The following is a 24823-nucleotide window of genomic DNA, read 5'->3' as shown; positions in this document are numbered from 1 at the left end:
TCTGATGTCTTGCCAGACCATGTTCTGATGTTGCATGCTGAACCTTCTGAGTCAGTGCTTCTTGCAATAAGAGGGGAAAAAAAGCATGCATGATGGATAGTAGTCTTGAATGGTAAGCATGTTGTTCCATGGAAAGAGGGATCCGTTACCGAGAATCCAGCAAACATCAATAGCAAGACACTTCCCCGTCCAAAGAAAATTAAAAATTGAATGTAATAGGTAAATGCAATAAGAGGGGAAAAAAAGCATGCATGATGGATAGGCATATAAAAAAACTATATTAACTGAGTGAAATGGCTCATAATAAGAAGCCTAAAACAGCAGCTAAGTAATCACTCTTTAAAGAGTAATTCAAAAGAAGATGATCCAAGTGAAATGTCTATCCAAAGATAATCTCTCGTTACAACATATAATTCATTCAAAAAACTAATATCATTCATCATAATGTAGAAACATTTTGAGTATTCATGATAAGTAAAAGAACCACAAACATCAACAAATCCTCTTGAGCAAAAAGATTCAGTTACCAGTATAAAATAAGGTTAAACATAAAAGATGCACATGAAGCACAGTGAGTAATAGTGCAGAAATAATATAATAAGGTGTTTTGTGGTTGGTTCATCAAGGTTCTTGTTTACATTCTAAGATGGTGAAGAAAAAATTAAACATATTTCCTTAACATTTGTTGGAGGCTCATCAAGGTTTATGACTTGTTTCTTCTTTTGATTCATTCAAACTCAGGTGTTTTGCGGGTGATAATGTAGAGGTTTCTTCTCTTCAATATATAAAGTCACGACGTTAAAAATGATAGGAAAAGGTAACTTTGGTAGGAAGCATAAACTAATAGTGCAAATAGTCATACGTATATCATGTTGATTTTCTGTTTCTAACATCAACAAAATCACAATTGAATTAAATATTCCAATGGATTATTTTTATTTTATACATTAAATTATTTTTAATCTCTCACTGTTGTACAACTTGGAAAAAAACAAACATTATAACAACACAATGAAAATAGTTTTGTGGAATTATCATTTTTATTACGTGAAATATAATGTACAAAGTATTTATCAATTTATCAATGCAAAAGTACTACAAAGATAACAGATTATTTATAAAACTAAAATTTTCCAACCAATCATTCATAATTTGAAATAGTAAGATGACAAAGATAGAAATTATTATGTGCTCCAGTATCTTCAGAAAGGAATCCAGGATAAATAGAAAATGTCAACCCATATATCATAAACATATCAAGTAGATAATCATTATTTTCCATTAACAATTGTTTATTTCCCTTCTTTTCTTGAATTGCAGAACCATCATTCTAAAAATAAAAAAAAAAGGATAAAGTGAAATTCTTATTGCATATAAATGATTCATAATAATACACATTATGAATATTCTAGTCCTAATAGAAACTATTTAAAGAATGACGAATAAGTACTTGGTTGGGTCTTCTTTGGATGCCACTAGAATCAACGTCGGCTGAAACTACTATGTCTCCTTCAGATGCTGCTTTTTTGCGATAGTACTCGACAATCGGTATGTTTGGAAATACAAAGGCATACAACAATAAACATACATGTTCAAACACTGATGATATCATTAAGAACGTAGCTGCAATGAATTTAAAATTGTCATAATTATTATATTTTTACAGCAATTAACTAAAAATAGATATAATCTATATAATAACAGAAAATGAAATGTTACACTCACTAGCTCCTCTTCTAAGGCCGTCTTTAGATTTTTCGAAAATAGATTTTGTTAATATCCTCAGAGTAGAGGTAAGTGCGCCAAAGGCAGCCACCCTAGCTAGAAACGACCATATGAATAAAATTGAAATTTAATAAATGAGTGATATTTGCTTATATAAATGAGTAACATTCAGAAAAAAAGACATTATACCATTGAGTTAACCGTAATGAATTTAGGGTTCATGTAGAATAAGTCACCCATCATTCCACCTTGAACATGGGCATCGACAACTCCAAAAAGACCACTGGTGCATACGAATGGTCCAACTCCACCTTTACCGTTTGTTGATAAGTTGAAAACAACAAATTAATTGAAAAAATAAAATTAAAATCATCATAAAAGAATGAAAATTCACAAATAAAATTGAATTGTGGGATGACTTTCTATATGCACCAACAAGGTGGTAAAGAAAAAAAAAGAATATCCAATAAGATTTCTGAGCCTTGTATTTACTATACTTTTTATTTCGATTTTCAATTATTAAAGTTACTTATTTCTTTTGACATTGTAAATGACCGTAAACAACTATATAGTAAACTAGAAAGAAAGTCGTGCGTGCGCACATTAATTGCATAATATATTTATTTTATATTGAAATTTCAAAAAAGAGAACACATTGAAGACCTAAGAAAAGGCTGATAAATTTAAAATTTTAAATAAAAGGAATTTATATAAATAAGTTATAGTTTTATTAATAAAAGGATTTGAAATAAATTTTATAATATATTGTAGAATGATTCATTGAATAAAATAAATTGTTGACCAATTTAACCAAACATAATTTATTAATATTTAGATAAGAAATTAATTTTAAATCCTAAATACAATATTTTGAACATAAAAATATTTAGATAAGAAATTAATTTTTTTCCATTTACAATTTTTTTTTTTAGGTATCGTTTACAAAAATCACTTAGATAAATAGTAATTTTTCTCTCATATATAAAAATTACACAATTTTTAAAAATACGTGCATCAACAATATATAATCTCTCCATCTAATGAAACATTTTAGACCACTAATATAATATTTCTCGCATATAAATATTAATATTTTGTAGGCATCATCTAAAAATATTTAGATCAACAATCGAAAGGGAAAAATAGCAGGTACCATATATCTTCAATGCACTTTCTTATTTCTTTCTTTTTCACTCTTTATCAAACTTTATATTTTTATATAAACAAGTTGTATGTCATTAAATTACCAATAAAGTTGCATAAAGTTGTAAGGAGATATTCTATAAATATGAGCACATGATTTTAGACAACAAAAAGGTAATATATCTTTTAAAATTATAGTCTTTGCGCGCAATCGGACACACGAGAACGAGTCACATGTTCAATCTTTATATTTATTTATTAAAATTTAATATATTACAATATTCACGTCCAGGTCAAAGAAGACATAATGTGAAAGATGGGATGACTATAGTTATTCGACCTATTTTGTTTTTTTACTATGTTCACATTAGTTAAATTAGTTTAAATGTAAGATTATAAATTAATAACTTCTACAAACATAAATATACTCTTCTATACTCATGTAGTGTGAAAACAGTTTTCTTAAATTTTTTAGGTAAAACAGAATATTTTTGTTATGTTTTTTCTAACTATTCCACGAACAAAAAACACAAATACATTAAAAGAATACAAAGTAAAATATTCTATTCTTTTCTCTCTCACTAATATGTAATTAAGGAATATACAAATATTTAAACAACAAAAAGATAACATTTACTATAATTTCTTGATTAAAAAAAAGATAACATTTACTATAATTTCTTGATTAAAAAAAAAAGATAACATTTAAACGACAAAAAGTAAATATGTTTCTTCTTTTTCACCAACTATTACACCACTAGAGAAATACAAAAGTTAACCAATACAAAGCTAACATTTTTCTTCTTTTTCTCAAATTATTTCTCAACTAGAAAAACAAAAACATCAAAACTATACATAGAAAACATTTTTTTTCCACTATTACACAACAAGAGAAACACAAACATAAAAAAAGACACAAAACAAAGAAGTCTGGTAAAAAAAATACAAGTTAAATATTTTTTAATTATTGTTTGGATGGATGGATATCCATCCATTAGAAATAAGATAATGGATGGATTGGATGGATTTTATTCTTTAATGGATGGATATGTTTGGTCCATCCATTAACCATCTAATCCATATCCATCCATTCCATCCATTTCGCCACCCCTAATCCTGATAAGTAGAAAAAGAGAATCCTGTATCAAATAATTAGTCACTGATATGCCACAACAGACCGTCCAAAATCTCGACAGGAACAAATACCGCACTAATGCATTTTCAAAGTAATTGACATTTAATAACTTGTCTAACAAAAAGTAAACATAAATAGCGATAGATTATCGGAAACAAGTAGACATAGTAGTCCTGAATGGTAAGCATGTTTTTCCATGCAAAGAGGAATCCGTTACCGAGAATCCAGCAAACAACAATAGCAAGATATTTCCCTGTCAAAAGAAAATTAAAAATTGAATGTAAGAAGTAAAGAAGAAAATGCAATAAGAGGGAAAAAAAGCATGCATGATGGACAGGAATGTTAAAAAAACTCTATTAAGTGAGTGAAATGGCTCAGAATAAGAAGCCTAAAACAACAGCCAAGTAATCACACTCTTTAAAGAGTAATTCAAAAGAAGATGATCCAAGTGAAATGTCTATCTGTAGCGGTGAAATTGGGGAGACTAGAGTCATGGGAAGACTTAGCTCATTTTAACAGAGTCGCCACCGCGCTTTATTATTTTCAAAAAGGAATGGGTGAAAGAGCGACCCACATATGTTTTTAAAATCAAAACTAATAAACTTATCAGAGTTATGGCTACGGAGGGTTTGTTATACAAGGGGAAGGTTTTAAGCACCCATCATATCCATGGTACTCCATGGGAACCTCTTTGTTTTTTTGTTATTATCTTTTGTTTATAAATAACCTTTTTTGTGAAAAAACTATGTGAAAAAACTTGTTGAAATAGAAGGTGGGGATGGGAAAAGAATGTTTTGAAAGTGAGCTCGATAAGATATCGCATCTTAGGCCTACATACCCCTTAAGTGCAATAGGGAAGTCAGAGCTTTTGTAGTTCCTCTTTTAAAAAGGAAAAAAGGGGGCCAAAGTGGCCAAAATATTTTTGGGTGTGAGCTTTAAAATACTCACGAGTTTTTAAAAGAGGGTTAAGCTTTAAAATACTTAACAAGTTTAAAAGAAGATAAGGCTTTAAAATACCTAATAAGTTTAAAAGGTTAAGCTTTAAAATACTTAACAATTTTGGAAAAGGGATTAGGCTTTAAAATACCTAATAAGTTTAAAAGGTTAAGCTTTAAAATACTTAAAAAATTTAAAACAAATCAAATAAGGACCAAGCTTTAAAATACAAGGTTAATGGGTTAAAAGAAGTTTCACCGGGAATAATTCATCTCTTAACACCAAGGTTTAAAACAAGATCAATGGATTAAGAATAGTTTCACCGGGAATAATTCTACTCTTAATACCAAGGTTTCAAAACAAAAGGGTTTGGTTAAGATTTAACAATACTAAACCATAAACAAGTGAAAAGCTTTAAAATACTTAGCACAAACATAAAAGATATTGGAAAAGAATTTAAGTACCTTAACAACTTAGTCAATATCATTCCCATCCTTTGGATAAAACATTAAGCTTAAACAATTAACAATAAATACCTCATGTATGTACAAGAACAAACAAGTGAGTATTAACAAGCAAGAGATGAATGTATCTAAACCCTTGGATTAAAATCATGTATGAATGATGAATGCTTAATGTGATGATTAAACATTGGGTTAGATAAACAAAATATATCAATAAGTACAAATCATATGGATATAGAATCAACAAGTATATGTACAAGACAAATAAACATTTAAGTACAAGGCACGGATTGAAATCAACAAGTATGTACAAAGATAATAATGGATAAACAAAGATCAAAATGTTGCAAATTTTTTGGTTAGGGTTTTAAACCTAAAGGGTTTTAGAAATTAGGGTTTTGAAACATACACCTAAACCTAATTAATTTTAATTGTAAATACCAATTTCATTAAGAGATATGGTCTAAGGGTACATAGATAAGTGAAGGACACTCTAACCTAACACTAAACAAGTATTAACAAAATTATACTAAGTCACTTTAGAAAAATATTCAAAAGGTAACATATTTTTGTAGATTTTTCATATATTAAAAGACTTGTTTTTGATTAATTTTAAAATGATGATAAATAAATATTTTTGTGATTTTTTAACATGGTATGAAAATACACTAATTAAATGAAACACACAAAAAATAAGGGACTAAAAAGAGTAATTTTCCTATTTTTAATGATATTTGAAATTTTAGTAAAATACTAAAAAAACAAGAGATAAAAAAATTAGGGAATGTGGTCACAAGGGTTTGAACCCAGGACCTTAGGTTTACCATACAAAACTAACACCAAGCCATCTACGCGCGTATGGTGATATGACAATGCAATCAGATCAATATATGTGAAAACAAGAGAATGCAAAACATAAAGAAAATAAAATCAAAAGGTCTGGGGCGAGGGGGAATCGAACCCCATACCCTATGGACGTGCACACAAACACACAAGCCTTTCCATCTGAACTAAACGATGTATTCGTTTATTAAACGCATTGCAATAAAAGTAAAGAGAGATTGTTTTTAAAACTGAAGAGATGGCGCCAAAACCATCATCTTTTTCGTTCAACCAAAAACGTAAACACAACAACAACAATGGCCATGGCTCAAAAACATAAATCCTTCATTTCTTGACCAAACTGAACAAAGTAAAAGTGTATTCTGATCCGTTTTTGAACATGAACTCACCCATATAATTAACAATAACTAAAACACAATCAATCATGAGAATTTCTGAGATTCACTGATGAACCCTAAAATTGAAATTTAAAATTAAACACTTAATATGAACAATCAATGATCAAAACCTTATGGCTATTAATCATCATGTAAAATAGATCATTTTGGTAACAAGAAGCACATGAATTGAGCACCTTTTGAGGGAGCACGAATTTGAGTTACATACCTCTGAAAATGGGGTCGAGCAGAGTGATTAAGTGGACCTGGGAATGCCTCAAGTATTCAATTAGCTTCTATGGACCTCGGGGAAGCTTTTGGGATGCTTAAAACTCCTTAATTGTACCTGCAACTACAAACTTGAATTCCACTTGAAACTAAAAAAATTATGGTGAGTTAGCTATGGAAATGATGTTCCAGATGCAAAATAGAAGTTTAGATAGCTTCTATGTGATGTTTATAAGCTATCAAACTCAAAAAGCCTTAAAATGCACGAGTAAAACTCAAATTCCAAACTTTGGTTCAAAGGTTCATGAAAGTGAAAATTTGAAGGTTTATTTTGAATTTTGTGTGTTTGGCTTGTGTTTAGGGGTTCTAAATAGCTTCAATATGGCAAATAGAAGCTATTAGGACTGTTGGTTTGGTTTGGAAGTGTTTGGTTTGGATTATGGCATGTTATGAGCTTAAAAGCTTTAAAAATGGAGTGAAAATGATGATTTTTGGTTATAGACCTTTTGGTAGGTTAAGGAAGGTATGGACAGCTTCTAAATGGTATTTAGAAGTTGTTCAAACTCTTGTTTGACACCCATAACTTGTGGAACTCAAAATCACTATGAAAATGCAAGAAGTAAGAAAAGAGAATCTCAAGTGAGGTAGTGACTTGGAGAATTCTGGTGTAAATGATCCAAGAGGCAAGGTCCTCTATTTATAGGCAAGAATTAGGGTTTGTGGATGGCAAAAGTTTAGATTTTTAAGTTCACATGTGACTTGTGTACCATCTTGCTTGTTTGTGAAGAACTGAGAAAGTTATGGTTTCAATGGTGAGGTACAAAGCTTTAAGCATGCTTGCAAAGTTTTGATTTGATCTTAGAGGCTTGCTTGTGGGTTTTATATTTCTTTTGATGCAGAAGAGACATTGTAGTGGCTCAAGGAGTGGACTTTGTGCATAAAGCTAACTTTACTAGAATGAAAGTGTTAACTTTGTGCCACTAATGGAATGATCAATTGGATAATGGCTTAAAAACTTGGATTATAGCTCAAAAGCAAGTGTAATCTTCTGATTATGGTGCTTTGAACAAGTTATATGGGCTGCAAGAAATGAATCTTTCAAATTTGAACAAGTTTGGTTCATAACTTCTTCACTTTCTTCATGTTCTTCTTCCTTTTCAAGTGTTTATGGTGCCATATTGACAAAATCATATCTCATGAATGGAGCCATGGATTTTCATGCTACTTAGCTCTTTGGAAAGCCCTTGCTACATACTTCATATGATTAGTTAAAAGTTTCCTCAAACTCTTTTTGGATCATTGAGAAAACATGGCCATAAAGTTAAGAAAAAATCCAAGTAAAACACTTGAAAATTTCTCTAAGTCTTTTGAAAGTTATCTTCTTATTTCCATATCTCTCAAAATAATCACTTTTTGAAAAAAGTTCTAATGTGATAAGTTATTTGTTTTGCCAAGATCTACAACTTTCATGTTGGGAGATTTTTGAGTGTGTAGGCAAAATTTGGAGATCCATGAATTAGGTCAAAATACACTCAAAAACCCTAATTTGAATTTTGTTGACTTTTTTATTCATGATGAATTCTTTGAATTTTCTTTGATCAAATGTCTTCAATATCCATATGATGATGATTTGGATCCTTAAAAGTCCATAGTTGACTATTTTTCTCAAAACTCAAAGGTTGACTTGCACGATTGACTTTTTCTAAATGAACTGCAGTTTTGTGATTTCCTAATGAATCAATGTCTCCTCTTCAAATGAATGATATGAATGGACTATGATGTTGATTTGGATGCCCTTGAATCATATTTTGAGTCTTGGAACCATCTCCTGATTAAAAGTTAACCCTCCATAAAAATTAGGTCAAAAACCCTAATTGGGGCTTCTGATGAACTTGAAGGTGATTGATCTTGGATTGACCCATCTTTGGACCTTAGTTTTGATTGGAGAACCCTTTGAATAATAGAATAATGTTGAATTTCTTTATGGGCCTCAAAACCTTAGTTTGCTTAGCTTCCTCTTGACCAGTCTCATGTCTTAGGACACAAGTAACAAACAACAACTTTTTTGTATTTTTGGTTAGCAAATGATAAATGCATGATGATAATGATGACAATGATGATCCTAATATTTAGGCTATGGTGGGATATCAGTGGTCAAAAATTTGGGTGTAACAGATGTCCTTATTTAAGTTCCTGATACCTAATGTGGGGAGGTGGAATCTTCATCTTAGCACGGTAGGAGAAACTTAAATATAACAGATAGCACAATTTTGGACCCTGAGAGCCCACATGCATGATATGAAAAAAACATATTTTTTTATTTTTATGGAATAAACAAACAACATCCTTCGTTTAAACTTGGAGGAAGGAGACAGATCTACTGGGGACATAGGGTAGACAGCCCCTGACACTTGGAAAATGAGCGACGCAACAGACTTTGGTAAACTCAAGATTTTACAGGACAGGGTTTAACCTTCTCCACAAGCTGCATTCTCATGCTGGGGAATGAAATCAATAGGCTTTCTTAATGAACTGTCTCATACGCTGGGGAGACTCACCATTCACAAGGGATAATAAACTTCAATATGAACTGCCCCGACGCTGGAGAGACCAACCATTCATAATAACTTTAACATGAACTGTCTCAATGTTGGAGAGACTAACCATTCATAATTAACTTCAACATGAACTGTCTCGACGTTGGGGAGACTAACCATTCATAAATAACTTAAACATGAACTATCTTGACTCTGGAGAGACTAACCATTTGTAAATAACTTCAACATGAACTGTCTCGACGCTGGAGAGACTAACCATTCATAATAATCTTCAGGTTCTTCAATAGACTGTCTTCATTATCTACGGTGAATCTTCTATCGTGAACTGTCTTCTTACACCAAGAGACTAATCATTCACACAAGTAGGTTCTTCAACAGGCTGTCTTCATCATCTTGAGAAGGCCAACCATCTATCGTGAAACTTCTATCATTCCCATACTTCTTTTGCTGGAAATATTTTTCTTGCTCCGTAGAGACTGTCATCTTTTTTCAAGAAGGAAATTGGGGACACACAAGCTACTTAAATAAAGAGACGATTATTTGTTTGTCAAGTAATACTACAATAGTATTTGCTGGGGATATAAATCCAACTTTCTGGGGAACCACAAACAGGTTCATGTTTGAAAATATCAGGTCTTCAATCGTGCAAAATAAATGCACTCTGAGAATCCAGGATTCGCTGGTCCAAATAATCATATCTACTGGAGACAAAGTTCAGTCCAAGGCTGAGTTGGAATGAAACACCAAACAAGACACTTCCCATTTGAGGAACAAGCTCAAAATGGGGGTTCATCCTATCTACAGATAGGTGAATAAGCTGAAACAAGATCTTCCCATGAAGAACAAAATCTCTAGGGAAACATAAAAATTAAGGGTCTTTCTGCCTAAAGCTAACGCTTAAAGGGAAGGAGTAAATACATTGCTTGGGAAATAATAAGCTTATCATATCAACAAGTTGTAAATAACGTGCATGAATATATGATGCATGAATGCATAAGTGAGTGTTATGTGCATACTGACAAAACAAACGTATAATAAGATGACCATGTTGGGAAATGACAACACCAGGGTATATACTCGCATGATGGTCAATAATATCTTCCGTTGGGGGTGCAATTCATGCGGGGGAAGATAATACTCTTCAAACCAATCTTCATTATCAAAGGATTCATTCCGAGAAAAAAACCCGTTGAAAAGGGGAACATATTTCGAGAAAAAAACCTATCTTTGGCTAGAGACAACTTGTGTCAAGACCTAGCTGTTTTGTAGGAATAAATATGTCGGTGCTTCCATTTCTTGTTTCGAGAACCGACTCTCCTGGGAATCCAGGATCAACATTTACCTCTGTGTTCAAGAGTCTTAAGAAAATATTCTACCTTTTTATTTTGAAAAACAACTTTTGACTTTGTTTCAAATCCGTTAATTTTAAAAACAAAATTTTGCAAGATGGAATAAAAATAAGAATTCCAAGAAATGAGATAAGGCTCAAATTTTCATTAATGGAATAGCAGTCTGCGAACGGCAAAACTCCATGGATTACAAAGTTTGAAAAATGGTAACTTTTTCAGGAAAGGGTACATTGAAGTACAATGATCACTAGTCTCCCTATCAACTTTTGAATATAACGCGTACGCTGACGTCGGTTGAGAGTCTTCATAAAATCTTCGGGATGGTCAACTGGTACCGGATGTGGTTACTTGTTGAAGCAACTGGAAAAATATCGAAATAAATAACAATGAAGTCGCCATCGAACATATATTTATCCCACGCTAGGAATGGAAAATATCGTAAAAAACCAAATAATAGCATAAGTCTCAGAGAACGGGTAAGGGTGTCTGTTACGTGAGGGGAAGGTATTAGCACCCCTCACGTCTGTGGTACTCCACAGGATCCATTCTTGCTAATTTTCTAATCTAAGGGTGTGTGTGTGTTTGTATCATGCTATGTGCAAAGGGAAACATGCGATGGAAGGATATACAAGATAACAGGAACACGCAAATAATAGGCAAACAAGATAAGAAGAAAAGGTCGAACAAAATAACAACAAAAAAAGAAAAATTCACTCGTTAGGGTCTCTGTACCCTGTGCCTACGTACCTCCAATGTGCAGTGGAGAAATCAGAGTGCTGTAGTTCGGCCCAAAAGTTTCTGTTTCTATCTCGATTCGCGTCTCCTAGAGAAACGGAACCGAGCACCCTAAGGGAGCATGCAAACAAGGAGCGTCACAAAGATCATAGCAAACATGGCATGTGAACAGGCATCACAGATAAGAACATGCGAGCAGGCATCGCAAACAAAAAACATACATGTAACAGGCATACACGAATGTGAGTGTGTGAACATGCATCACAAGTGATAACGCGATCAAGGATCGCAAACAACATGTAACAAGCATACATGTGCAAGTGTGAACAAGTATCACGAATAAAAATGCGAACAGGCATCGCAAACAACATGTAACACGCATACACGAATGTTAGTGTGTGAACAAGCATCACAAAGATATCATACGAACAGGCATCGCAGATAAGAAGGTAGTGAACAAGCATCACAAAGATATCATACTAACAGGCATAGCAGATAAGAAGAAAGTGAACAAGCATCACAACCATATGGCATACAATCGAGCTCCGCTCGAGAAACAAACAAACTACCGAAGTAGCAATCAATGCAAATGCAACAAAGAAATGAGCTTGGCTCGTAAATCAAACAAACTACCAAAGTAGCGACCTGGGAACTGGGGAGACGTTCTAGCTAACGGGGAAAGTCCTCCGAAGCCACCGTCCATGGGGAAAGTCCTCCGAGACGGTTGAACAAGAAAATAACTGAAAACAAATGTTCTAGCTAACGGGGAAAGTCCTCCGAAGCTACCGTCCACGGGGAAAGTCCTCCGAGACGGGTGAACAAGACAAAAAATAAATGTTCTAGCTAACGGGGAAAGTCCTCCAAAGCCACCGTCCACGAGGAAAGTCCTCCGAGACGGGTGAACAAGACAAACAATAAACGTTCTAGCTAACTAGGAAAGTCCTCCGAAGCTCCCGTCCACGGGGAAAGTCCTCAGAGACGGGTGCACAAGAAAAATAGACTGGAAATAATAAACAAACAAAAACAGAGCCTTTTTCGAGGGCTTGGCCAGATGAATGCCCAGGTCCTAATTCTCATGGCAAATATGATGCTGCATGCCTACTGTAACATCCCGAAAATTCTTATTTAATTAATTTAATCAAGTTTTAAATTAACTATGGGAAATTAACATTTTGTTGAATTATGTGGAAAAATAATAAAATGTTAAGTTATTGGGCCATGCGGTGGAATTAGTAAAGTGGGGGGTGTAATTGTGTAAGAGCCCATTTCTAATTTTAAGTTTTTCATAAAATAAAGGAAAACAAGAGGAGAAGGGAAAAATTAGAACGTGAAAACCAGAAGCTGTGAGAAGAGGAGCTGAAGAACGTGAAGGAGAACCAAAGAGGAAGAGGAACCAATTCAAGAATTTGGCTAAGGTAAAGGGGGACTTGTCTAATTATCATCTATTATCGGGTTAGGGGTTGATAATACTGAATAGATGTGGAATTCGGTTCGATTGAGTCATATGATAGGTTTAGGGATTGAGTCAATTGTGTGATGTTTGATCTCTATGTTTGAATCTATGATGTTTGCGTTGTTATGGTCTCAATTGATGTGTAATTGGTGTATTTTGAGATGTATTTTGTGTGGTTTGTGCATTCTAATTCCCTAGGTTCGTACTGGTATGAATTGGGTGTGTTTGGAATGTGTAGAATGTTGTTTTCTGCAGGTTGGGGTTTCTGAAATCGCCAGTTCGCGCCGCATACATAGGGTTGGCGCCGCGAACAGGTGGGCAGAGTGCCAGGAAGTTGTGATACGCTCAGGTCGCGCCGCGTACCTGTGTTCGCGCCGCGAAGGCGTAACTTTTCCTCGCTTCGCGCCGCGTGTGGATGTTTGCGCCGCGAACAGCTTGGCAGGGAGCCAAGGAATTCTTGGGACGCTCAGTTCGCGCCCTGAACTGAGGATGGCGCCGCGTGCTGTTGGTTTTTGAGATATTTTAAAAGTTCAAAGATGCATAACTTTTTAACTGTTGGTCCGTTGATGTGCCGTTTCGAGCTAAACGAACCTTATAGGATAACCTATATGATGATGATTGAATGGTTTTAAAATGATGAAAATACACGTATGCTATTCTTATTGAATATGATGATTGGTGCAAATATGTGTATGTTTTGTATATGATGATGATGGAATTGTGATTGAATGATGTTAAATATATATGAACATACTTGAATGATGATGATGATGTTGATGATTGACGATGATGGTGGTATAAGTATGTTATATATGTTGCATTCATTCATGTTCATTGAGGATACTGTATCCATAAGGGTGTGTTGGATCAGTGAAGGGCATGATTCCCATTGTGTGGAATCTGTGCTAGCAGGGCCGTGTCTTAGACGATGTTGGATCGGTCATGGGTTATTCCCATTTGATGATGTTGGTACCACATGCATAGTTTCAGTTCATACATATGCATACTTTATAACATGATTGGATGTATTCCAGTGTTGTAAATGCTGATGATGTGTTGATTGTTGTTTGATTGTTTTGAATGTCTGTTTATGAAACAATTGGGTGAACGATACAACTGTGATGTGTTATTGCTTTATAACCTTATAACATTTGTTAATTATGATGAGACTCACCCTTACATGTTGTCATTTTCAGATTGAGGATAGCGGCTGTTCGACTCGGTGAGGATTAGCTCATGAGTCAGGGTCTTAGTTAGCGTCAGGTGTCATGCTCTGATAGTTGTAACACTGGGGACGCGATTGTTTAGAGTTTATGATTATGACTCTAGTTATGTTTTTGATGTTTTGAAGGATAAGTTTTAAAGATGTTAAACTTAGTCCGTTTTTGATAAATTTCCGCTGTGTGAACATGAAACGTTTTAAATTATGATGATTACCTCAGTGAATGCATGACATGACTGATTGATGTTTATTTATTATGAATTGTGGCACCCTTATTTCATGTACTCTGAACAATTGTTTTAAAATTGCCGCGGGGTTAGTAAGGGTTGTTACACCTACCCTACTTCTCATGGCAAGATATGGTGCGCGAAAGAGTAAAAGGGACAAGGAGCGGTACCGAGCGGATAGTAAATCCGCAATGAGCTAGCAAGAGAAAGCAAAGAAGTCCGGAATACTTCGCGTAAGCTAGCATCAAGCAAAGTCACGAAAGCATCGTCGTGAAAATAAATCACGCACGACTGGTGGTACACGTCGAGCATAACCACACAAATAACCTGCGAGAGAAACACAATACAGACATTGCAAGAATATACATCTCAATGAATGAGAGATCAGATGAATCCCGTCGGGAAGAAGTTCGTATCCCACAAACAAAGTGGAACACGACTCAAAGATGGAATGGTGTAATGGATATTTGATTATTTTTGTTTGTGATATTTGGATTGGAATTGTATGGACTTTGTCAAATGAATTTTTTCTTGTATTGAACATACTTGAAACTCGAAACTTAAATGGACTCTCACTTCGAATTCTAATTTCCTTCTCAAACCAATGACACGTGGAATGAATAAAAATCGATTGTTATTTAACTCACTTCAAATCTCAATGCATAAACTCCAATCAACTAGCGTCTCAAGAAAACTTGGCTTACTTAATAAAATTTCACCTTATCTTGTATTTCAGAACACCACAACAACAATGCATTGTGTAACACCCTTCTAATACCCCGCATAAATAATAAACAATAATCAGAGTAAACATGAAAAAGGGCATTACAACTTCCAAATAATTAAACAATAATACTCATGTCATGCCATAAAAGAGAACGTCAACCAAATTTATTCAGATCATCATGTTTAACACAGCGGAATTATCTTTAACATCTGAATAACAAACAGCCAAGTCACAGACTTAAAACATCAACATAACAATCAATCCAAAATAAAAAGAGTTTAACAAGCAACTCTAAACGACGCCCCCAGTGTTACACGACCAGAGCATGACACGGACCCAACTGACCCTAACAAACTACTTGACGAGCTAATCCTCACCAAGAGAGCTACTCCTCAATCTGAAAAATAACAACAGTAAGGGTGAGTCTCATTCACATTTAACTAATGTTATAAGATATAGATAATAAAATATCATTTCACATGCCATTCACCCAATCACAGTTATGATCAGATTCAAACCATACAATCAGTAAGTAAACAACCGAATTAACACATATTATAACATTGGACAATCTTCCATTCATGTTATAATAGCAAAACAGCCTAATGCAATGCAACTACATGCATGTGGTACCAAAATCGGGGATAACCCAACTCACCGACCCACCATCGTCAAGGATACGGTAACACCCACTCACTAATTCCACACAATGGGAATTAGCTACCACTGATCCACCATCGTCAAGGACCAGCCACATAATGATTATGAATGCATGCATCAACCATAACATGCTCATCACCCACATAAATTGATCAATGTCATAATCATTAATAAAACACGCATTTCACGCCAACAATACATGTACAATAAACACCAGTTATAACCACAACATCATACAGGTAAAACATTCATTAGTGTACCTATAAACATATCCCGCCACAAACAAATAAGATCGGGTGTTTTAAAAATAATTCAAGCCACAACTCAAAACACCATTTGAGTATATAAATTATTTGATTAGCTTCACTGTACTCGAAACGGCACCAAAATCCGGTTTACGGTTTAAAAGTTACACATTTTTAAACTTTTCAAAACGGCCTGTCGCAACAACTAACAGCACGCGGCGCCACACACATTCGCAGCGTGGAACGAATCGGAACTACGCCTTCGCGGCGCAAACAAGGTTTCGCGGCGCGGAACGAGAAGGAACTACGCCTTCGCGGCGCGGCCATATACTCGCGGCGCGTACTGAACACAACAGAACTTCCTGGCCTTCTGCCAAGCAGTTCGCGGCGCCAACTCCTGGACGCGGCGCCAACTGGCGATTTCCAGAACTCCGAATAGCAGAAAACAGCCTGCGATTTCGTCCCTCTTTCACCGAATCACTACCAAACCAATCTCATTCCAACCAGATTTCGCATACAGTGAAATAACACATATTATAACGCATTTATAATACATTCAACCATCCAATTATCACCATACATGATCAATACAATCATTATAAATCAATTCTCCCAAAAACCTAACATTTCTACAACCTAAGCATAACCCAATTGATCCGAATAACACGATCAAATTCTATCATACTACCTATAATCCCATAATAGAAGATAAACGGAAGAGTCCCCCCTTACCTGAAGGTTGATTCTTCGCTCTTCCTCGTGTCGCACTTCTCCGCTCCTCTTCTCTTTTCACGTTCAGACTCTTCTCTTCTCCTTAGTTCTATTCCTCTTTTCCACAATTCCTTTATTTTTCTATTTTATGAAAATAAGCTTATCATTAGTAACGGGCTTCACCACTGACACCCCCCCTTCTACTACAAGTGACACTGGCCCATTAGCCTCATTATTTCCATTTTTCTTAGTTAACTCAAATAATTCTACTATTTAATCCAAAAATTACTTAAATTAAATAAAGAATTTTATGGGGTGTTACAACTCTCCCCCACTAGAAAAGTTTTCGTCCTCGAAAACATACCTTAGGCAAAGAGTTCCGGGTAGGAGTCCTTCATCTGGCTCTCTAATTCCCACGTAACATTTCCACCGGCTGGTCCTCCCCAAGCTACTCTGACTAATGCTATCTCCTTGCCACGCAATTGTTTCACCTCCCGATCTTCAATCCTCATAGGAAAAGTTTCAACTGTCAGATTATCCTTTACCTGTACATCATCGACTTGGATCACATGAGATGGATCAGCAATGTACTTCCTCAACTGCGACACATGGAATACATCATGCAGATTCGCAAGTGTCGGTGGCAACGCAATGCGATACGCTACTTCTCCAACCCTCTCCGTAATTTGAAACGGACCAATAAAACGCGGAGTCAACTTCCTTGACTTCAGTGCTCTACCAACACCAGTTGTAGGAGTCACCCTCAAGAACACATGATCTCCTTCTTGAAATTCAAGTGTCCTCCTTCTTTTATCATGATAACTCTTCTGACGACTCTGAGAAGTCTTCATCTTCTCCTGAATCATCTTAATCCTTTCTGTTGTCTCCTGAACAATTTCCGGCCCAATCACAGCACTTTCGCCAGATTCGTACCAACATAAAGGCGTTCTACACCTCCGACCATACAAAGCTTCAAACGGAGCCATACCAATACTCGGGTGAAAACTATTATTGTAAGTATATTCGATCAAGGGTAGATAACTATCCCAAGCACCGCCCTTTTCCAACACACAAGCACGCAACAAATCTTCTAGTGATTGAATAGTTCTTTCTGTCTGTCCATCCGTCTGTGGATGATAAGCAGAACTTAATCTCAGCTTAGTACCCAAAGCCTTCTGCAAACCTTCCCAGAATCTGGATGTAAACCTTGGATCTCTATCTGACACGATACTCGAAGAAATACCATGTAAACTCACTATCTTCTCAATATACAATTGAGCCAGCTTCTCCATTGGGTAATCCATTCTCATTGGTATAAAGTGAGCAGACTTTGTCAACCTGTCCACAATAACCCAAATAGCTTCACAATTCTTCACCGTCCTCGGCAAACCTGAAACAAAATCCATAGATATACTATCCCACTTCCATTCTGGAATAAATAACGTTTGCATAGCTCCATACGGTTTCTGATGCTCAATCTTCGACTTCTGGCAAGTCAAACAAGCGTAGACAAATTCAGCTATTTCCTTTTTCATTCCAGGCCACCAAAACAGCTTCTTTAGGTCATGATACATCTTGGTAGCACCAGGATGAATACTCAATCCGCTACGATGTCCTTCTTCAAGAATACTCTTCCTCAATTCGGCAACATCAGGAACACAAACACGATTACCAAACCTCATTATACCATTCTCGTCGATTCTGAATTCACCTCCTTTATCTTGGTTAATCAGAGTCAACTTATCAACTAACTCTACATCAGTCTTCTGACCTTCTCGGATTTCCTCAAGAATACCACTAGTCAGCTTCAGCATACCCAATTTAACACTGGTAGGAGTGTCTTCACATACTAAACTCAAATCTCGGAATTGTTCAATTAAATCCAATTCTCTCACCATCAGCATAGACATATGCAAGGACTTCCTACACAATGCATCGGCAACAACATTTGCTTTACCCGGATGATAATTCAGTTCAAAATCATAGTCCTTGAGAAATTCTAACCATCTTCTTTGTCTCATATTCAGCTCTTTTTGGTCAAAGAGATACTTCAAACTCTTGTGATCACTAAATACTTCAAACCTTGAACCATATAGGTAATGCCTCCACAATTTCAACACAAATACCACTGCTGCCAACTCTAAGTCATGAGTCGGATAGTTTCTCTCATGCACTTTGAGTTGTCTCGACGCATAAGCGACTACCTGTTGATTCTGCATTAGTACACCTCCTAATCCCGACAACGAAGCATCACAATAAACAACAAAAGATTCCGCCGGATTCGGCAAAATCAAAATCGGCGCACTAGTCAACCTCTTCTTCAACTCTTGGAATCCTTCTTCACATTTCGAATCCCAAACAAAAGCTTGACCCTTCCTAGTCAACTTAGTTAACGGCAACGCTAACTTTGAGAAACCTTCAATGAACTTTCTATAGTAACCCGCAAGACCAAGGAAACTACGGATTTCGGAAACTGACCTCGGAGCTTCCCACTGAGACACTGCTTCTACTTTCGTTGGGTCAACGGCAATACCATCCTTAGAAATTACATGCCCAAGAAAGCTCACTTCATTTAACCAGAACTCACACTTTGACAGTTTTGCATAGAGTTTCTTTTCCTTTAATAGTTCCAATACCACTCTAAGATGATCCGCATGCTCTTCTTCATTCTTAGAATATATTAAAATATCATCAATAAATACTACTACGAACTGATCCAGATAAGGATGGAAGATCCTATTCATATACTCCATGAAAACCCCCGGCGCATTGGTTACTCCAAATGGCATCACTGTATATTCGTAATGACCATACCTCATTCTAAATGCCGTTTTCTGAATATCGTCCGTCTTCACCCGAATCTGATGATATCCCGACCTCAAGTCAATTTTGCTGAACACACACGCCCCAACTAGTTGATCCATCAAATCATCAATCCTCGGCAAGGGATACCGATTCTTGATAGTAACCTTGTTCAGTTGTCTGTAATCCACACACAACCTCATTGAACCTTCCTTCTTCTTCACTAGTAACACCGGTGCACCCCACGGTGAGACACTAGGACGAATAAATTTCTTCTCAAGTAACTCTTCCAATTGACTCTTCAACTCAGTCAATTCCGATGCCGACATACGATAAGGTGCCATCGACACAGGACTAGTCCCAGGAATTAATTCAATAGCAAAATCCACCTCCCTCTCTGGCGGTAATTCTCTTACATCTTCTGGGAAAACTTCCGGAAATTCACATACTACCGGTAAGTCACTACTCACTGCTTTCTTTTTCACTTCCATGGACGCAATCAACATAAACACGGCAGCTCCGTCCTTCATTGCTTTATCCACTTGTCTAGCCGTCAACTCTAAGTCCTCAACACTGACATCTTCAGGAAAAATAACCGTTTTCGTGAAACAGTTGATATGAACCCGGTTAAATTGCAACCAATTCATGCCCAGGATAACATCCAGTTGTTCCAACAGAAGGCACACTAAGTCCATTCCGAATTCTCTACCAAAAATATCAATTGGACAGTTCATACAAGCAAACGAAGTAGTCACTGAACCCGACGCAGGAGTGTCAATGATCATACTTCCATTAATCTCAGATATTTCCAAATTCAGTCGTTTAGCACAATCCAATGAAATAAACGAGTGAGTTGCTCCAGTATCTATTATTGCAATTAAACGAGTGCCATGGATAAAATACGTACCTTTAATCAACCGATCCTCTGGAGTAGTCTCTGAACCAGATAAGGCGAACACCTTACCACCAGCTTGATTCTTCTTCGGCTTAGGACACTTAGGACTAATATGACCTTCTTCCCCGCAGTTGAAACAAGTTACAGTATTCCCTTTGCACTCAATAGCAATGTGACCTGCCTTTCCACATCTATAGCACTTCTTTTCCTCACTTTTGCACTCGTGAATGCGATGTCCAGGTTCTCCACACTTGAAGCACTTAATAGGGGCACTAGAGTCTCCCCCACTAGGCTTCTTCCAGCCTCCAGCTTTCTGGTTACCCTTACCATATGGCTTACCACGATCCATATGCTTTTTCCATTTCCTGTCCACTAACTCGCGAGAGTGTGACGACTTCAGTTTAATATTGTCCTCTTCAAAGATTCGGCTGCAGTCAACCAAATCGACAAACCTGCGAATCCTCTGGTATCTGATACCCTGTTTAATCTCATCACGGAGACCATTCTCAAACTCAACACACTTCGAGAACTCGCTAGCCTCATCATTATTGTAGTGGACATAATACTTTGCCAGCTCAACAAACTTGGACGCATACTCCGGCACAGTCATGTTACCTTGTGTCAGCTCCAAAAATTCAATCTCTTTCCTGCCTCTAACATCCTCAGGAAAGTACCTCCGCAAGAATTCTCTCTTGAACACAGCCCAAGTGATTGCAATACCTGCAGCTTGCAGTTCGTCCCTACTAGCCATCCACCAATCATCAGCTTCTTCAGACAGCATGTGAGTACCATATCTCACCTTCAGATTTCCGTCACAATCAATCACCCGGAAGATCCTTTCAATTTCCTTCAGCCACTTCTGGGCGCCTTCGGGATCGTGAGTGCCTTTGAACAACGGAGGGTTGTTCCTCTGAAAACTGTTCAGCTGCCTGTCAGCACCAATTCCAGCTCCATTGGCATTCCCTCCCAACACACCAGCAATCATACCGAGAGCCTCAGCAATCGCGTCGTCGTTCCTTCCTCCTCTTCCGGCCATTGTTCTGCTAAATGTCAAACAATATTTATTAGAACAAGAAGTATCGACAGTGTCAATCTTACACTAATCGCATACGAGGGGTCAACCGACACTAAGACTCTGACTCAAACGACCGACTATGCTCTGATACCACTATTGTAACACCCTTCTAATACCCCGCATAAATAATATACAATAATCAGAGTAAACATGAAAAAGGGCATTACAAATTCCAAATAATTAAACAATAATACTCATGTCATGCCATAAAAGAGAACGTCAACCAAATTTATTCAGATCATCATGTTTAACACAGCGGAATTATCTTTAACATCTAAATAACAAACAGCCAAGTCACAGACTTAAAACATCAACATAACAATCCATCCAAAATAAAAAGAGTTTAACAAGCAACTCTAAACGACGCCCCCAGTGTTACACGACCAGAGCATGACACCGACCCAACTGACCCTAACGAACTACTTGACGAGCTAATCCTCACCAAGTACGAGAGCTACTCCTCAATCTGAAAAATAACAACAGTAAGGGTGAGTCTCATTTACATTTAACTAATGTTATAAGATATAGATAATAAAATATCATTTCACATGCCATTCACCCAATCACAGTTATGATCAGATTCAAACCATACAATCAGTAAGCAAACAACCGAATTAACACATATTATAACATTGGACAATCTTCCATTCATGTTATAATAGCAAAACAGCCTAATGCAATGCAACTACATGCATGTGGTACCAAAATCGGGGATAACCCAACTCACCGACCCACCATCGTCAAGGATATGGTAACACCCACTCACTAATTCCACACAATGGGAATTAGCTACCACTGATCCACCATCGTCAAGGACCAGCCACATAATGATTATGAATGCATGCATCAACCATAACATGCTCATCACCCACATAAATCGATCAATGTCATAATGATTAATAAAACACGCATTTCACGCCAACAATACATGTACAATAAACACCAGTTATAACCACAACATCATACAGGTAAAACATTCATTAGTGTACCTATAAACATATCCCGCCACAAACAAATAAGATCGGGTGTTTTAAAAATAATTCAAGCCACAACTCAAAACACCATTTGAGTATATAAATTATTTGATTAGCTTCACTGTACTCGAAACGGCACCAAAATCCGGTTTACGGTTTAAAAGTTACACATTTTTAAACTTTTCAAAACGGCCTGTCGCAACAACTAACAGCACGCGGCGCCACACACATTCGCGGCGCGGAACGAATCGGAACTACGCCTTCGCGGCGCAAACAAGGTTTCGCGGCGCGGAACGAGAAGGAACTACGCCTTCGCGGCGCGGCCATATACTCGCGGCGCGTACTGAACACAACAGAACTTCCTGGCCTTCTGCCAAGCAGTTCGCGGCGCCAACTCCTGGACGCGGCGCGAACTAGCGATTTTCCAGAACTCCGAATAGCAGAAAACAGCCTGCGATTTCGTCCCTCTTTCACCTAATCACTACCAAACCAATCTCATTCCAACCAGATTTCGCATACAGTGAAATAACACATATTATAACGCATTTATAATACATTCAACCATCCAATTATCACCATACATGATCAATACAATCATTATAAATCAATTCTCCCAAAAACCTAACATTTCTACAACCTAAGCATAACCCAATTGATCCGAATAACACGATCAAATTCTATCATACTACCTATAATCCCATAATAGAAGATAAACGGAAGAGTCCCCCCTTACCTGAAGGTTGATTCTTCGCTCTTCCTCGGGTCGCACTTCTCCGCTCTCTTCTCTTTTCACGTTCAGACTCTTCTCTTCTCCTTAGTTCTATTCCTCTTTTCCACAATTCCTTTATTTTTCTATTTTATGAAAATAAGCTTATCATTAGTAATGGGCTTCACCACTGACACCCCCCCTTCTACTACAAGCGACACTGGCCCATTAGCCTCATTATTTCCATTTTTCTCAGTTAACTCAAATAATTCTAATATTTAATCCAAAAATTACTTAAATTAAATAAAGAATTTTATGGGGTGTTACACATTGAAGAATCCTTGAGGAAGAAAGTATTCGAGACGTAGGGGAAACCTCAACATATAAGCCAATTAACCTCAATCGAATCTCCACAAATTCAAACACTCAGATGAGAAGCTCGTTACTATTTTTCTTGATTTTTAAGCGACGAAATAAATGTCCTTGATAACTTAGAGCACGGAGAAAGAGGGCAAATTTTGGGGTGCAACACTTGTCATATTCCCTAATTTTTGCATGAATTTCCTTTGCAGGTTTTCAATTCATCGGGGTGTTTTCCTTTTCTTTTGTTGTCTCTAATTTTTGCCTGGACCGCCCTTTCAGGTTTTCACTCCACCGAAACGCTCATTTTTTTCTAAGTCGCCCTTTCGGGTTTTCAACTTAGCGAGCTTCTTTCTTTTTTATTTCTTTAGGCGAAGTATTTCTTGACCATATCGGTATTCACGGGACGTGGAAATTCTTAACCATCCATAGTCGTAAGAGTCAAAGCACCACCTGAGAAGACTCTCTTAACAACATATGGGCCTTCATAATTGGGAGCCCATTTTCCCCTGGCATCTGGTTGAAGAGGTAATATCTTCTTGAGCACGAGATCGCCTTCCTTAAATCTTCGAGGTCTGACTTTCTTGTCTAAAGCTCTCTTCATTCTTTCTAGGTAAAGCTGACCATGACACAAAGCAGTCATTCTTTTCTCTTCAATAAGATTCAACTGGTCGTATCTAGCTTGGCACCATTCAACTTCTGATAACTTGGCTTCCATTAGGATCCTTAAGGAGGGAATCTCAACCTCTATCGGGAGTACGGCTTCCATGCCGTATACCAAGGAGAAAGGTGTTGCCCCGGTCGAAGTATGAACTGTAGTACGGTACCTATGCAGAGCAAGAGGGAGCATTTCGTGCCAATCCTTGTAAGTCACAACCATTTTCTGGACAATCTTCTTAATATTCTTGTTAGCCGCTTCTATCGCTCCATTCATCTTAGGATGGTAGGGAGAGGAATTGTGATGCTCAATCTTGAACTCACCACATAACTCTTTCATCATCTTGCTGTTCAGATTGGAACCGTTATCAGTAATGATTCTGTTGGGTACGCCGTAACGACAGATGAGATTGTACTTGATAAATCTTACTACCACTTATCGAGTAACGTTGGCGTAAGAAGCGGCTTCGACCCATTTGGTGAAGTAATCAATGGCGACCAGGATGAAACGATGTCCATTTGAAGCCTTAGGTTCAATCATTCCAATCATATCAATTCCCCACATAGAGAAAGGCCATGGGGAGGAGATAACATTGAGAAGCGTCGGAGGCACATG

At 36.7% G+C, this 24823-nt stretch overlaps 1 protein-coding gene across 1 annotated transcript; it reads right to left on the bottom strand.

Annotated features, from left to right (window-relative positions):
* Window positions 1–1141: 1141 nt before the first annotated feature.
* Window positions 1142–24319, bottom strand: LOC131613825 (equilibrative nucleotide transporter 3-like). Its single transcript, XM_058885464.1, has 8 exons — window positions 23974–24319; window positions 4114–4256; window positions 3938–4007; window positions 2154–2216; window positions 1929–2066; window positions 1726–1833; window positions 1451–1623; window positions 1142–1330 (listed from the first exon to the last, which is right to left on the bottom strand). The coding sequence occupies exons 1-8, from the start codon at window positions 24317–24319 to the stop codon at window positions 1142–1144; spliced, it is 1230 nt and encodes a 409-aa protein (XP_058741447.1).
* Between the last annotated feature and the right edge of the window lie 504 nt (window positions 24320–24823).

This window comes from Vicia villosa, linkage group LG6, assembly GCF_029867415.1.
Source record: "Vicia villosa cultivar HV-30 ecotype Madison, WI linkage group LG6, Vvil1.0, whole genome shotgun sequence".
Taxonomy (NCBI): domain Eukaryota; kingdom Viridiplantae; phylum Streptophyta; class Magnoliopsida; order Fabales; family Fabaceae; genus Vicia; species Vicia villosa.
This window is presented reverse-complemented; position numbering and strand designations above follow the sequence as displayed.

What these genes read in the sequence shown, in the direction of transcription:
- LOC131613825 (XM_058885464.1), bottom strand. Translation starts at nt 24,319, where the DNA reads ATGGAAGCCGTACTCCCGATAGAGGTTGAGATTCCCTCCTTAAGGATC. An exon ending in GACTCTTACGACTATGGATG is followed by an intron (nt 4,257 to 23,973) that starts GTTAAGAATTTC and finishes TTCTTTTGACAG; the next exon opens with GGAAATATCTTGCTATTGTT. An exon ending in CTTTACCACCTTGTTGGTGC is followed by an intron (nt 2,067 to 2,153) that starts ATATAGAAAGTC and finishes TCAATTAATTTG; the next exon opens with TTGTTTTCAACTTATCAACA.